Raw genomic sequence first — 15687 nt, 5'->3', positions numbered from 1 at the left:
GTTTCTTCAACACAGGAGTTGTATGAGTACTTATTGGAACCCCTTTGATTAGTCTTGCAGTGGAGTTGATAAGCATTTGCAGAGCCCTCAACTTCCCTTTCACAGCTCCTAAGTATAGGGAATTACAATAATCCACTCTACTCAGGATCAATGACTAAACCACAGTATGGAAATCATATGCTGGTAATATTGGCTTCAATCTATAAAGCATTTGAAGTTGCATATATCCCACCCTGAATATTTTTAATATTTGGTTTTCCATTGTTAGACAACTATCTACACACACTCCCAGGACAGTCATCTCTTTTTTAGCATTCTGTGTGTTGTTATAGGTAGAAGTAAATTGGGGGTATTGTTTATACAATAGGTAATGTAGCTATAACAAACCTTTGACTGTCCTATCTTTGATGTTTGGTTCTCATTTGGATGGGTTTTTCAGCAGTTTTTGCAGTGTCTGAGGGTCTTGTTTAGAGAGCTTATTGTGGCTGTGCAATTTGCTGTGCAAAGAAGTGCATTAAGAAGCGTCTCTGGCTTGTGCCACCCAAATAGGCAACTTGGTGACATCAGCATGGGGCAGAGCTTCAGCTCACACACTTTCTCTTACCTCATGATCCCATTGAGACAGCTCTGGGGTGGATTGGAGTTGCCTTGAAGAACTTAATTGGGGATTCTGGTGACCCTGGTGATGTCAGCAGGAAGTGGAGCTTCAGCTCCTAGGTCTCTCTCCTGTGTCATGGTTCCATTGGGGCAGCTCCTAGGTGGACCGGAGCTGTCCTAAATAACTTAATTGGGGATTCTGATGGCCCTGGAGACGTTGGCAGGGGGTGGGGGGTGAAGCTGTCTTTTTCCGTCAGCTGTTTCTTCCAAGCTGAAGCACCCTACCCTCATTAGCCTTTTCTCATATAATACAACTAGTTTTTTAGCCCATTATATTAACTTGTGCTAAAATAGATGTGTAGACTTAGGCATTTCTTTCTTTCTGTATGTCTGTCTTTCTCTCTCCTTGCCCCCTTTCTTTCTTTCTGTCTGTCTTTCTTTCTGTCTCTCTCCCTGGCCCCCTGTCTGTCTGTCTTTCTGTCTCTCTCCCTGTCCCCTGTCTAGCAGTAGCCCTTCTCCCTTCCTTTTACCTCCTGTCCAGCAGCACCTCTTCCCTGCTCCCCCTGTCCAGCAATAGCCCTTCTCTCTTACTTCTACCTCCCCCCTGTCCAGCAGCACCCCTTCCCTGATCCCCCTATCCAGCAGTAGCCCTTCCCCCTTCCTTTTACTTCCCCCCTGTCCAGTAGTACCCCCTTCTCCCTTCCCTGCTCCCTGTACAGCATCTGCTAGGCTGGGCAGCCTCGGGGCTTTTGATAGGCTGGCCCGCCTCGCATTATCAAAGTGGGCCAGCCTAGCAAATGCCCCGTGGCTGCTGCTGGTCTGAGGATGAGAAGAAGAGGCGGCCCGGTAGTGGCAGCATAGTCAGAAGGCAGAAAGTCAGCCGGCATCGGAGATAGGGGCAGGAAACCAGCTGAGGCAGGCACTGCGCATGCGCAGCATGGAAGCATGGATCATGGATCACGAAGCATGGATGCACAGAGATTGAAGTGTGCATGCGCGCTAAGGGTTTTATTATAGTGGATACAACTTCATTAATGACCTATGGACTAGAGCAGTGGTTCCCAACTAGAGAGCTGCACGGGAACGGGAACGATGGGAATCCTGCGGGGAATCCCCCTAAGGTCGCAGGGATCCCGTGGGGACGCCCCTTGTGCTCTCGGGAATCCCGCGAGATTCAATGCCGCGAGGCTCATCTGATTTTCCTACCTGCCCTGCTGCGAGGCTCGTCTTCCATTTCCTGCCTGCCCTGCTGCAGCACACATAGCCAATCGGAAGTCTTCCCCGAAGTCAACGCTGACGTCGGAGGGAGGGCTTAAGCAAAGCCCTCCCTTCCTCCGGCGTCAGCGCTGACATCGGGAAGACTTCCAGTCGGTTGTGTGCGGCAGGACAGGTAGGGAAAAGGCAGTGGCGTACCAAAGATGGGGGCGGTCCACCCGGGTGCAGCCATGGGGTGGAGTGTGCACAGCCGGTCAGGTCCCCTTACCTTTGTGGCGCTTCCCCCGACCGACCGACAACAGGCCCGGCCAACAAACCTCCCTGCCCTGTAGCCGCGAATCTAAATTACCTTCTTACAGCAGCTTCAATACTCCAGCTGCTGTAAGAAGGTAATTTAGATTTGCGGCTACAGGGCAGGGAGGTTTGTCGGACCGGGCCTGTTCTGTTATCGGTCGGGTGAGGAAGCGCCACAAAGGTAAGGGGCAGGGAGGGAGAAAGGGAGGAAAGGTGGAGTGGAGAAGAAAAGACGCTTAAGGGAAATGGGTAAAACTTAGGGGGGAGAAGGATGCTGAAAGCACTGGGGAAGACAAAGGGGTGGAGAAGGACACTGAAAGCACATGGGGAAGACAGAGGGGGGAGAACATTTTGGTCACTCTTCTTTGAAACTTTTCTAATTCTGCTATATCTTTTTTGAAATACAACGATCAATACTCAAGGTGAAGTCACAATACTCAAGGTGAGGTTGCACCATGGAGCGATACATATACATTATTGTATTCTTGGTCTTATTTACTATCCCTTTCTTAATTTTCCTAGCATCCTGTTTGCCTTTTTGGCTGCAGACACACACTAGGTAGATTATAGTGTATTGTCTACAATGACACTTGGATGTTGACTCTCAGGGTGGACCTCAGCATCAGGTAACTATGACTTGGTTTATTTTTCCCAATGGACATCACTTTGTATTTGTCCACATTCAATTTTATCTACCATTTGGATGCCGTCTTTTAATTTGTCATTCAGATTTCCAGATCATTTACCGGTGTATATATATAAAAAATTGTTTCGGTGATTTTCACTTTGAAGCTCACTAAGGGGTCCTTTTGCTAAGGCGTGCTAGTCATTTGTTTGTGTTCATGATACTTTAGCATGGGTTGAACAAACTGTCAAGAGCCCATTTTTTAGGTTTGGATTGGCAACTTGAACTCTCATAAAGGAATGTGCGGGAATGATTTAATTTTGTACCATACTGAAACCGGTGTTTCTTTTTAGTTTTTTTTAGTTTTGTTTGTGGAGTCCCGTCAATGTTAACTTCTTTGCATGTGCTGAGTTTTCTAGTTACTAGGAAATGAGTTTTTACTGCCTGTGATATTACTATAATTAAATGGGCATCTAGGGATAAAATTAAGATGGGGCCCTTATAGTGCCATATTGCTTGTTATAGAGTGAAGACTGTCCTGTTTTCAATGCTTTAGAGAGGGAAAAGATGTGAAAGTATGTATGGAACTTGGATATGGGAATCTGGAGCAGGAGCATGTGTAGAGAGTATTTAGGATAATGTATGTGGGTTAGTTTGTGAAATGGGGCAGCTAGGATAGTATAATAGTATAATAGTAGTTATAATCCTGTCTGCCACCAAACGGCATAACAAAATGGATCACCCTATCCAACTACCGTATTTTCGCGGATATAACGCGCACCCGTGTAAAACGCGCACACGGGTATAGCGCGCAGAAACCACACTTGTATGTACGGAAACTTTTGTATACAGCGCTCATGGGTATACCGCGCATGCTGCCCGACTCTCCTCTGGCCACCCCGACTCTCCTTTCGCCCTCCCCGACTCTCCTCTGGTTGCCCCGACTCACCGTTCACCCACCCTGACTTTCGGTGCACTGCCCCGCCTCTCCGTGCGCTGTCCCGACTCTCCGTTCACCTGCCCTGACTTTCCGTGCACTGCCCCCTCGACGTCCGATTCTTCTCCCCCCTCGGCAGGACCACTCGCACCCCCACCCCGAAGGACCGCCGACTCCCCGACAATATCGGGCCAGGAGGGAGCCCAAATCCTCCTGGCCACGGCGACCCCTTAACCCCACCCCGCACTACATTACGGGCAGGAGGGATCCCAGGCCCTCCTGCCCTCGACGCAAACCCCCCTCCCCCCCAACGACCGCCCCCCCAAGAACCTCCGACTGCCCCCCCAGCCGACCCGCGATCCCCCTGGCGACCCCCACGACCCCCCCACCCCCCTTCCCCGTACCTTTGGTAGTTGGCCGGACAGACGGGAGCCAAACCCACCTGTCCGGCAGGCAGCCAACGAAGGAATGAGGCCGGATTGGCCCATCCATCCTAAAGCTCCGCCTACTGGTGGGGCCTAAGGCGCGTGGGCCAATCAGAATAGGCCCTGGAGCCTTAGGTCCCACCTGGGGGCGTGGCCTGAGGCACATGGTCGGGTTGGGCCCATGTGCCTCAGGCCGCGCCCCCAGGTGGGACCTAAGGCTCCAGGGCCTATTCTGATTGGCCCACGCGCCTTAGGCCCCACCAGTAGGCGGAGCTTTAGGATGGATGGGCCAATCCGGCCTCATTCCTTCGTTGGCTGCCTGCCGGACAGGCGGGTTTGGCTCCCGTCTGTCCGGCCAACTACCAAAGGTACGGGGAAGGGGGGTGGGGGGGTCGTGGGGGTCGCTAGGGGGATCGCGGGTCGGCTGGAGGGGCGGTCGGAGGTTCTTGGGGGGGGCGGTCGTTGGGGGGAGGGGGGTTTGCGTCGAGGGCAGGAGGGCCTAGGATCCCTCCTGCCCGTAATGTAGTGCGAGGTGGGGGTAGGGGGTCGCCGTGGCCAGGAGGGTTTGGGCTCCCTCCTGGCCCAATATTGTCGGGGAGTCGGCGGTCCTTCGGGGTGGGGGTGCGAGCGGTGGGGGTGCGAGCGTCCTTCCGGATGATGAATCGGGCGTCGGGCGGGGTGTGAAATATGTAAAAAAAATTTTGTATACCGCGCTCAGGCATATAACGCGCGAAGGGTATGCGCGGTACGTAAAAACGCATATAACGCGCGCGTTATATCCGCGAAAATACGGTAATCACCCCTTCTTCTTTACCCCCCTTACTTAATGCCTCTGCTCGGCTTTATTGAACGCCGCAGTATATATCACCGCTGTATGTAACACTACTGTATGAACTCCGCTATATATATGCAACCTACAACAAATGTAACTTCACTGCAATAGTAACCGACCTGAAAAATAACTTCACCGCAAATGTAGCGTCGCCGAAAATGTAAATGTAGCTATGCCAAAAAAAAAAAAATGTGTAACTTCGCTGTAATGTACAGTCTCTTCATCTGTTAACCGCATAGAACTTCCATGGTAATGCGGTATACAAAAATAAAGTTATTATTATTATTATAAGGAAAGGGATGGCAAATAAGACAGAGAATATTATAAGGTCTCTGTACTGCTGTATGGTGTGACCTCACCTTGAGTATTGCGTTTGGTTCTGGTTGTCCTATCTCAATAAAGATAAAGCGTAATTAGAAAAGATTCACAGAATACTCCTAGTGGAATTCTGTGCAACTGCACAGCACAGAATTTGCACAGAATTCCCCATTCGCATAGAATTCTGCACAGACCTTCTGTTCTGCCCCGACCAACTTTTCGACTGACCGACTGAACCCACCCTCCATGAGAGCCGACATACCTGCGAGCCTCCTAAAGAAGCAGCAGTGGTAGTAGTCAGCTAGTAGAGGCAGCGCTATGACCAGGCTGTTTGCAACCAGCTCCTCCAGGGCCTTCCCTCTGCTGCGTCACTTCTTGTAGATGGATGAAGTGGCAGAAGGAAAGCCCGGGCAGCCGCAAGCAGCCACTGCACAGCCGGCTGGCTACTAATGTTACTGCTGCCTTGGGAGGCCCGCAGGTATGTCAGCTCTCATAGGGGGGGGGAGGTTGATAGGAGAGAAGCCAGACCTGCATGGAGGAGTGGTGGGGACATGGACATTCTAGACCGCAGGTGGGGGAGAGAGGAAGGGACATGGTTGCTAGGCCCACAGGGAGAGGAAGGGATGTGTATGCTAGGCCCATAGGGAGAGGATGGAAATACTTTTAAAACAAATAAGAGGAAATATATTTTTCACTCAAAGAATAGTTAAGCTCTGGAATTCATTGCCAGAGGATGTGATAACAGCGGTTAACATAGATGGGTTTAGAAAAGGTTTGGACAAGTTTAAGAAAGGATTGGACAGTTTCCTGCTGGAAAAGAGGATAGAAGGGTATAAATAGAGGATTTCTGCACAGGTCCTGGACCTGTTGGGCCGCCGCGTGAGCGGACTGCTGGGCATGATGGACCTCAGGTCTGACCCAGCAGAGGCATTGCTTATGTTCTTATATTCCTGGAGGAAAGATCCATAGTCTGCTATAGAGACAGACCTGGGGGAAGCCACTGCTTGCCCTGGGCTCAGTAGCATAGAATTTTGCTGCTATTTGGGTTTCTGCCAGGTACTTGTGACCTGGATTGGCCACTGTTAGAAAAAGTATACTGGGCTAGATGGGCCATTGGTTTGACCTAATATGGTTGTTCTTATTTATACATTGGGTTTCTGGGGCAGCAATATAGTGGAGTTTTTTAAGATGGGCTAGGTATGTGTTAGGGCCAAAAAAGGTGCTAGTGTGTACAGGTATGCAGCAGGATGCGAGTTGGTAGATGGGTTATGTCTAAGGAGGGTGTTTAGGAGAGTGCTGTGGGAAAGGAGAGGGCATTTGTGGTGGATGTGCAAAGAAGGTATAAGGAGTGGAGTGTAGAGTTGGAAAAAAGAATCTCCTATCTCCCAGGGTAAAGCTTTTCAGCCTGTTGCATTAAGTGATGAGTCATAGGAACTGAAACAAATCTCTGAAAATCTGGAAGATGTAATGAGGCAATTTGACAGGCAAAAAAGCAGCAAATTACCTGGACCAGCTGGTATATATCCCATAGTACACTTCTCCCTCAATATTTGCGGGAGATAGGGACAGAGCCTGCCCGCCAATATGGAAAAAATTGCAAATTTTAGGGCCGACTGACCCACCCCGCCTCCCGGACCTCTCCACACTGAATAACGTGCTGAACAAAGCAACATGATCAACATCTGATGTTGATAATGCTGCTTTGTCAGCACATAATTCACTACTTGCGCTGTAACCACTTTTTTATGCTGCCCCTAAATAGTGCACATTTAATTTTCCCCACCACCAAATTTCCCTGTCCTGTCCCACCCAGCTACTTTTTCATGCCACCTGGCTGGAAAAATTTGCTGGGGAGAACACTGATAAAGTACATGAAAAGAAACCCATTTTTTCAAGAGTTTTCATACTAGTGCAAAAACTTAGATTGTGAGCCCACCAGGGACAGAGAAAGTACCTTCATTTAATATGTACAGCTATACATACATCTAGTAGTGCTAAGGAAATTATTAGTAGTAGAAGTAGCAGTACAGTGCTCCCCTGCAAATTCACGGTTGGAGGTTCGCGGTCCCAGTCATTTGTGATATTTTCCATCCACGAATGACCGGGCAGGAGAGGGCAGCCGGAGCACCAGCGAGTAAAGGAAATCACTCGCTGTATGCTCCGACCGCCTCTTCCTGTACTAAAGTCAGGCCTTACCAATCAGGAGCTGCGTGTCAAAGCAGCTCCTGATTGGTGAGGCCCGACTTCAGTACAGGAAGAGGCAGTCGGAGCATACAGCGAGTGATTTCCTTCACTCGCCGGAGCTCTGGTTGCCCTCTCCTGCCTCTCCAGCGGCCCTCTCCTGTCTCCCCTGCCTAAAAACTGTATTCGCGTTTTTTCAAAATTTGTGGGGGTTCCTGGAACGTAACCCCCGTGAATTTCGGGGGAGTACTGTAATGCATTAACCTCACCTCTTTCAGTTCTTCATAGGTTATCAGCATAACATTTTCTTCTTCCATGTGCTTATTCCAGTCAATTAGATAATCAAAATAGGGACAGCAGCAGACTACATGAACAAATAGAAAAGATGTCAAATAATAGAGCATAACTTGATGTCCAAGTATACAGAAGTAACCAGCTTGTAGATTATAAAGGAGATGTTCGTTGAAGATGCTCAAAAGGCCTAGTCCTGACATAATTACCAAACAGGAACATGAGTGCATGAGGTATCATTACAGATTAATTGTGGTTGCAGCTCATCATGCATATTCACAGATGTGAGAGGTTATAACTTCTGTTAGTTTTCATTTGTAAACTAACTAACCACATTACCATCCAGTAATGTAAATTCCAGCCATGCAGCCACTGCAGCTTGGTGGAGGGAGGGGTCCAAGTTTAAAGATGTCCTAGCGAGAATTGCTCTCAGATTTAAGGTAGATCGTACTATTTCTGAAATTTCACTCGAGAGCCTTTATTTTAAACTTATATACATACCATTGAAGGCAGCTATTTTATTTTCCGGGGGGGAGGGGGGGTGATATAGGGTGCACAAAAAGTGACAGCTAGAGAGAAAATGCCCACTGAAGTTAGGGTCCTAGAGCTGAACAGATCTTCCCTCTGTCCCACACAAGCTTACGAGTTTTAAGATCACTAAAGAATTTCTTTTGTTCATAGTATAATTTTGGTATTGTCACAGTTTGTGGATCCCTGACACTGGATTTGACAGGCCACTGGATTTGACAGTTTGAAATCATTTGTTGTTACTTTGGAGCATTCAATAAATCTGTTATCCTTGTGGATTCCTGAGCCATCTTTCAACCTTCCTCTTGGTCAAAACAAAATCAAAACAAAGAGGGAAAAACAGAAATGAAATAAAGAGGGAAGTGGCGTGTAAGATAAGCTGAATAATTAAATAACTCACATGTCAAATCTCATTCACCACACTAAAAACTTACTAAACTGCATGCTCTGTTACATAACACCAGGAAACTGGGGCATGGTTAGATCCGAATTTGAAAACTTCATATACCAAAACTCACTAACAGCAGCACACAACCTTATCCTAGGAGATCTAAACCTACATCTTGAAGACCATTCATCCAAGCCAGTAGACAACCTCCTTTCTTTCCTCAACGCCTTATCCTTCCAAATTTTAAACCCACAAACTACTCATGATAAAGGACACCAACTTGACATTGCAGCCTTCATGACCCATCAAACATCTACTTCAGAAATTCAAATGTCTAACGGAACCTGGTCCCCATCCCTCTGGTCAGACCACTACGCTTACACCTTCAACATCAACTGGACCAAAAACAAAACAAAACCAATATCCAAAATAGTAACCTACACATCACGCAAACGCATTGAGCCCACCATATTCTGGTCAGAAGTTGATGAAACAATCCAAGAAGATAACCCCAAAGACTTCATTTCACACTGGGGCAAATTGAGCAATAACGTCCTTGATGAACAAGCCCCACTACGAACCAAAATCAGAACCTGAAGACGATCAGACCAATGGTTCGACGACGAATTACTCCTACTCAAGAGACAATGTAGACATCTGGAAAGAAAATGGAGAAAATCCAACCTAGATCACACAAAAACCGCCTGGAAAAAAATTAACAAACAATACAAACTTCTATCAAAAGAAAAGAGAAAAAAACATTACACCAACCTAATAGGCATGGAAATCCAAGACACCAAAAAACTATTCCAAATATTAAAAGATCTAACTAACACCATACCCTATATGACCACTAACAATAACCCCTCCCCTTCAGCCTCCCTCCTAGCAGAACACTTCAAGAATAAAATCACAAACACCAGAGCTACTCTCAATAGTAACCTAGTCCACCTAATTGAAGTCACAATACTTCCCATAGAAAATGAATCTTATGCTGCAGACAGAACTTGGTTCCAATTCCCTAAGATACATTGGACCGAATTCAACAAACTCTACAATAAATACAGCCACGCATCCTGTGAACTCAACCATTGCCCGCCATATTTCCTGTCATCAGCGAGCACTAAGTTCCGTACCTTACTCCTACACTGGATACAAACCATGCTCACAGACGGCATTTTCACGACTGACCTCAGCAAAATCATCATCACCCCAATCCTAAAAGACCCAAAAGGACCAACAGACCACCCATCCAATTACAGACCAATCGCTTCAATACCTCTATATATCAAACTAACAGAAGGATTAATAGCCACGCAATTCGGCTTCAGAACTAACTTCAGCACAGAGACACTACTAGGCTCCCTTATCGACACAGCAAGACAACACCTCAGCATTGGAAAAAAAATGCTGCTCATACAGCTGGACCTGACGGCGGCATTTGACTTGGTAGATCATAACATCCTACTGCAAATCTTGGACTCAATAGGCATCTCAGATAAAGTATACTCATGGTTTTAAACTAAACTAAACCTTGGGTTTGAAGGTTTCTTAAAATCCAGAACATACAAAGTAAAATCAGACAAAGAAAAATACAAACCTTGGTCCAACCCCTGCGGCATACCACAAGATTCCCCACTATCCCCTACTCTCTTCAACCTATATACGGCCTCTCTCGGCATTTTCCTGAACAAACAAGGCCTAACCTCTTATAGCTATGCTGATGACATCACCATCCTCATTCCTTTTGACCAACCAAAGCTTTCAATGACAGACACACTACACCGAACTCTAGTTACAGTTACGACTTGGATGGAAGACCACAAACTGAAACTCAACCTAGACAAAACTAAATTCATCCTCCTAGAAAATAACAAAATCCCAACCATAACCAACTTAGAAATCAACTCTATCAATTACCCTTTGCAAACAACCCTAAAACTACTAGGTATGACTATTGACAGAGGCTGCACCATGCAACCACAAATAAACAAAACGATACAGAAATCTTTCGCAGTTATAAGAAATCTTAGACAAATTTGAAAATTCTTCAAAAAAACACAATTTCAGCTCCTAGTACAATCTCTAATCCTAAGTATCCTAGATTACTGCAACATCCTCTACCTCCCCTGCCCTGCAATAATGATTAAACAACTACAAACAATTCAAAATACAGCGCTGAGACTCGTCTACTCATTGAAGAAACATGACCACATTTCTGAGGCATACATCGACTCACATTGGCTTCCAATCCAGGAAAGAATACAATTTAAATTCTACTGTATACTATTTAAAACCATAAACGGAGTCAGCCCAATCTACCTAAACAACCGCCTCACCCAAACTACCTCTACCAGGCATAGAAAAATACACATCCCATTCACCTACCCTCCAATCAAAGAAGTAAAACGGAAAAAACTATACGACGGCCTAGCAAAAATAGATAACCAAATCTCCAACCTATTGATAACAACCCCAGACTACAAGATGTTCAGAAAGGAAATAAAAACTATACTCTTCAAGAAATCCCTTATCAAAGCTTAATACCACGAATACCCCCTTTTTACCATCCTCTCCCTTACCCCTGATCCTACTTATCCCTCTCTTGGAAACAACCTCTGATCTAACTTTGTAACCCTTCTTCCATAACTCTTTTGTAATCCACTTTGAACCGAAAGGTAATGGAATAGAAATCTGTAATGTAATGTAGCAGAAGAAATACCAACAAAAAAACCCTCTCACATATAAACACACACAACCTGTCTCTAAAAATCACTTCATATACATCTAAATACCTACAAAATGCATCTCAGCTACAAATATCTACTCTGCCTCCTACACTTATAGGTTTTTTTCAGGTACCTTAGAAGTCAAACACACATACACTGTGCATGCAAGAATAGTTCAGATGTACACCATTCAACTATCCCTACTTCTGATCAGCCTTGTTAATGAAATAATGAAAATGAAAGGACGTCCAGGCAAGAACTATACCTTTCCCACTCATGAAATCAGGGAAGAACTCATCCCATGAGCTGTAGTTTGGAAGTGAAGGCACATTGTTTGAGAAGTGGAACAATGAGACTGCTGTGTCCTTTGGATTTCGAAACAGTACCAACATCTGAAACAAAATAAATAATTTTCTTTTTCTCTGTTAAACTTGCAAGAAAATTGTTCCATCACTGAGTGACCAGCAGTTATTTTCATGGCAATGTGCAAACTAGAAAATCATATAAAGGCCAATAGTTTTTTTTAAGAATCTTCAGTTCCATGAACATGGTTCCAGTGTTTTGTGATACTTATTGGTGCAAGTATGAGAACTTCTAGGATAACCAGTAATTTTATTTTGGTTTTCACACCTAGAGCATATTTGCTTTATTTGATAAGCAAGCATTAGCAAGCAAGCTCTCTGCAATGCTGAATGCCAAACTGAAAGGAGAAATAAAGATTAATAAACAAAATCAAATGGGTTATGGAGACATAGAAAATGACCTATCCAGTCTGCTCATCCATACCATTTACTATCCCTTTCTCTCTCTCTCTCAGAGATCCTATGTAATTGTTCCAAGCTTTCATGAATTCAGTCACCATCTTCTTCTCTACCACCTCCACTGTGAGGTTGTTCCATGAATTTAGGGTAACGGAATGGAACTTGATATACCACTTCTGTGTGGTTACAATCAAGGCGATTTACATATTTAAGACAGGTACTTATTATGTACCTGGGGCAATAAAGTGTTAAGTGACTTGCACAGAGTCACAAGGAGCTGCAGTTGGAATCAAATTCACAACCTCAGGGTGTTGAGGCAGCTGCTTTAACCATTAGGTCACTACTCCACTACAATCCTTTCTGTAAAGAAGTATTTCTTGAGGTTACTTCTGAGTGTATCCCCTTTCATCATCCTATGTCCTCTTATTCCAGCCTCCTTTCAACTTCGTATGCCTTTCAGTGCTAAAGAAATGATAAATAGTAGTAGTCGTAGCAGTAGTAAAGGGATTCGCCTCCAGTGCATTTGTTCCACAGAGATATTTAAATGTCTCTATGATATCTACCCTCTCCCACCTTTCTTCCAAAGCATATACATTAAGAACTTTAAGTCTGTCCCCACTAATCATTGATCATTTTAGTACCCACCCTCTTTACCAACTTCATCCTATTAATATTTTTTTGAGGGTATGATTTCCAGCATTGTACACAGCAAGGCCTTCTCAAGGGGTTGTGGCATCCTGAGCCAATTTTTGCTTTGGTGCCTCCTCCCATCTTGAGGTTGATAAGCCATGTAGATATCAGGACTCGGAGCTAGATGCACTAAACAGGGTCGGTAATACCACGTGGGACTGCAGCAATCCTATTTTTGGCTGATTCCAAAAGAGGTATTGATGCACAAACAAGTTTGCATGTAAATGATTTGCATGGAAGTTCACCGGAAACTCCATCTCTCCCATCTGATGGATCACTCTGAGAGCGACTCTCACACATGTGCAGAGCTGGCAGGGAAAGCCTGAACAGCTGAGACATAGGGAAAGCCCCAAAGCAGCCTCCTTCCACTCAACTGTTTGGGCAGGAAACCTTTTTTTTTAAAAGGATACATGTGCTTGTGCTACCCATACACGATATCTGTATCATTTTTTTTTTTTTAAGTTGTGCTGCCCCCCCCCCCCCGACGACAACCATGGGTTCCCAAACACCCCTCCTCCCTCCGACGATGATGGCTGCCCCCACAAGAGACAGGAGGGATGCACACTCCTTCTGCCTCAGTAACCCAGGCAGTGAAAATGGCAGAAGGGATACCCACTATCTCCTGCCAGGTGAATTGCTCCCCCCCCCTGTGGCAGCAAAAATGGCAGGAGGGAAGCCCTCCCCCAACACCCCCCTAAAATTGAACCCCCAACACACATAAGTCTACCCTGACAACCTCTCCCACCCCCATGTACCTGTACAAAGAAAGTCTGGCTGGAGGGATATACCCTTCGGCCAGCAGCCGCCATTCTAAAATGGCAGTCCTTCCCCTTCCTAGTGCATTCTGGGATGCATTAAGGAGGGGCCTAAGGCTTTGATTGGCTCAGATGCCTAAGGCTCCTCCCATAGGAGGGTCCTTAGGCAGCCGGGCCAACTGGAGTCATAGGCTTCCTTCCCAATGCATTCTGCAGTGGGAGTGACCTAAGAGTCCAACTGGCCAGTATCCAGGAGATGGTGATGGTTCTGGGAAGGTAGCAGCAGGAGGAAGTGGGTATCCATCTTGTTGGGGGATTTTTCAGGTGGTGAGTTCGGGGGTGTTGGCAGGAGGTAGTGGGCATCTCCCGATGATCGACAGAGCTTACAATTTAATCATTTTATTAAAATAAACTTTATTATTTTTCAATATGAACAGTGCAATACAAATATATACATCTGAAATATATCATACCATTACAAAGCACTTTTGAACTACAGAAATTAAAAGGCATCATTACTCCCCATCCCTGTATAACTCAGAAATGTAAACATACCTTAAATATATATGCAGTATCCCCCCTCCCCTCCCTTGGATGTGTATGAGAACCATACCTAACTTAAAAGAGTTATAAGACATAAATATATAACTACATATCTTAAATAGATGCAACAAAAGCTGCTCATGGGCCCCACACTAACTTAAATACCTTATTATTCCCCAAAAATTCTGCATTAATTTTTTCATATTTGTAACTAGAACACAAATTAGCCCACCAAAAAGGAAAATTTAAAGTATCAGAACTCTTCCAATTTCTTGTCATCATTTGGATGGCTATCCCTGTCATTATCATGAAAAGCCTGCCTTTATACCGATCAAATGGGGGTTTAACATACAGTAAGGTACCACATATAACCATCTCATATGACAATGGAATTGCAGAATCAAGTATTACATTGATTTGTCCCCATATCGATTTCCAGAATCTTAGTATCAGAGGACAAAAAAACAGCAGATGATCTAATGTCCCAATATCTGTATGACAATGCCAGCATCTATTAGATCTGGAACTATCTATTTTTTGTAAACGCACAGGGGTCCAAAAGCTTCTATGTAACAGAAAAAAACAGATTTGTCTCATAGACGCTGACATTATACATTTCATCCTCCAAGTCCAAATTCATGGCCATTGAGCTGCAGAAATATGGTGCTTTATCTCAATGCTCCAAAAGTCTTTAAGACTCGTCTTTGGTTTTTTATTCAATAAGTCAGATATTAATTTATACCACCGGGAGGCCTGATGCCCCAGGGAATCTGTCTGAAAACATAGGATCTGCAGTCTATAGTAAGCTTACAATTTAATCAAACAAACAGGACAAATGGGGGAAAGGAATTACAGAGGGAGTGACAAAATAGAAATGAGTACTTTACTAGATTCTTACCTTAGTTTTATTTTGGGAGACAGATTTGGGAAGAAGATTGTAGTAACGATAAGTCACATAAACTCTTGGGGACTGATATTTCTTCATCCTCTGTGAATAAAGGAAAATATTCGGTAATTCAAATAAATATTATAATTATTAGCATTTGTATTGCACTACCAGATGTACGGAGCACAATACAGACACATTTACCCTTAGAGTCTATATATGATGCCCGAATTTATGTGTGCAAAATTGCATGCTGTTCTGAAATGCACATGTAAATAAATTGGTTAATGAGCCAATTAGCACCGATAATTGTAACATAGTAACAGAGTAAATGACAGGAGATAAAGACCTGAATGGTCCACCCGGTCTGCCTTGCTCTTCTCTGGACCCTTTCGAGTAGTACCGTGTCCTTCTTCATGTACGGCAACCAGTGATGGACGCAGTACTCCAGGTGAGGGCGCACCATAGCCCGGTACAATGGCATGATAACCTTCTCCGATCTGTTCGTGATCCCCTTCTTTATCATTCCTAGCATTCTGTTTGCCCTTTTCGCCGCTGCCATATTGCATGGACGGCTTCCTTGACTTTTCAATCAGAACTCCCAAGTCTCTTTCCTGGGAGGTCTCTCCAAGTACCACCCCGGACATCCTGTATTCGTGCATGAGATTTTTGTTACCAACATGCATCACTTT

At 45.0% G+C, this 15687-nt stretch overlaps 1 protein-coding gene across 1 annotated transcript in view; it reads right to left on the bottom strand.

Annotated features, from left to right (window-relative positions):
* Positions 1-15687, bottom strand: part of LOC117357521 (sulfotransferase 6B1-like) — a 46341-nt gene that overhangs the window by 15410 nt on the left and 15244 nt on the right. The window contains exons 3-5 of the mRNA XM_033938258.1: positions 15008-15097; positions 11626-11752; positions 7694-7788 (exon numbers count right to left, since the gene is read on the bottom strand). Coding sequence (XP_033794149.1) covers positions 7694-7788; positions 11626-11752; positions 15008-15097 — 312 coding nt within the window. The remainder of the gene's footprint in view (positions 1-7693; positions 7789-11625; positions 11753-15007; positions 15098-15687) is intronic.

Source organism: Geotrypetes seraphini, chromosome 3, assembly GCF_902459505.1.
Source record: "Geotrypetes seraphini chromosome 3, aGeoSer1.1, whole genome shotgun sequence".
Lineage (NCBI taxonomy): Eukaryota > Metazoa > Chordata > Amphibia > Gymnophiona > Dermophiidae > Geotrypetes > Geotrypetes seraphini.
Note: the sequence above shows the minus strand (reverse complement) of the source record. Positions and strands in the feature narration are given on the sequence as shown.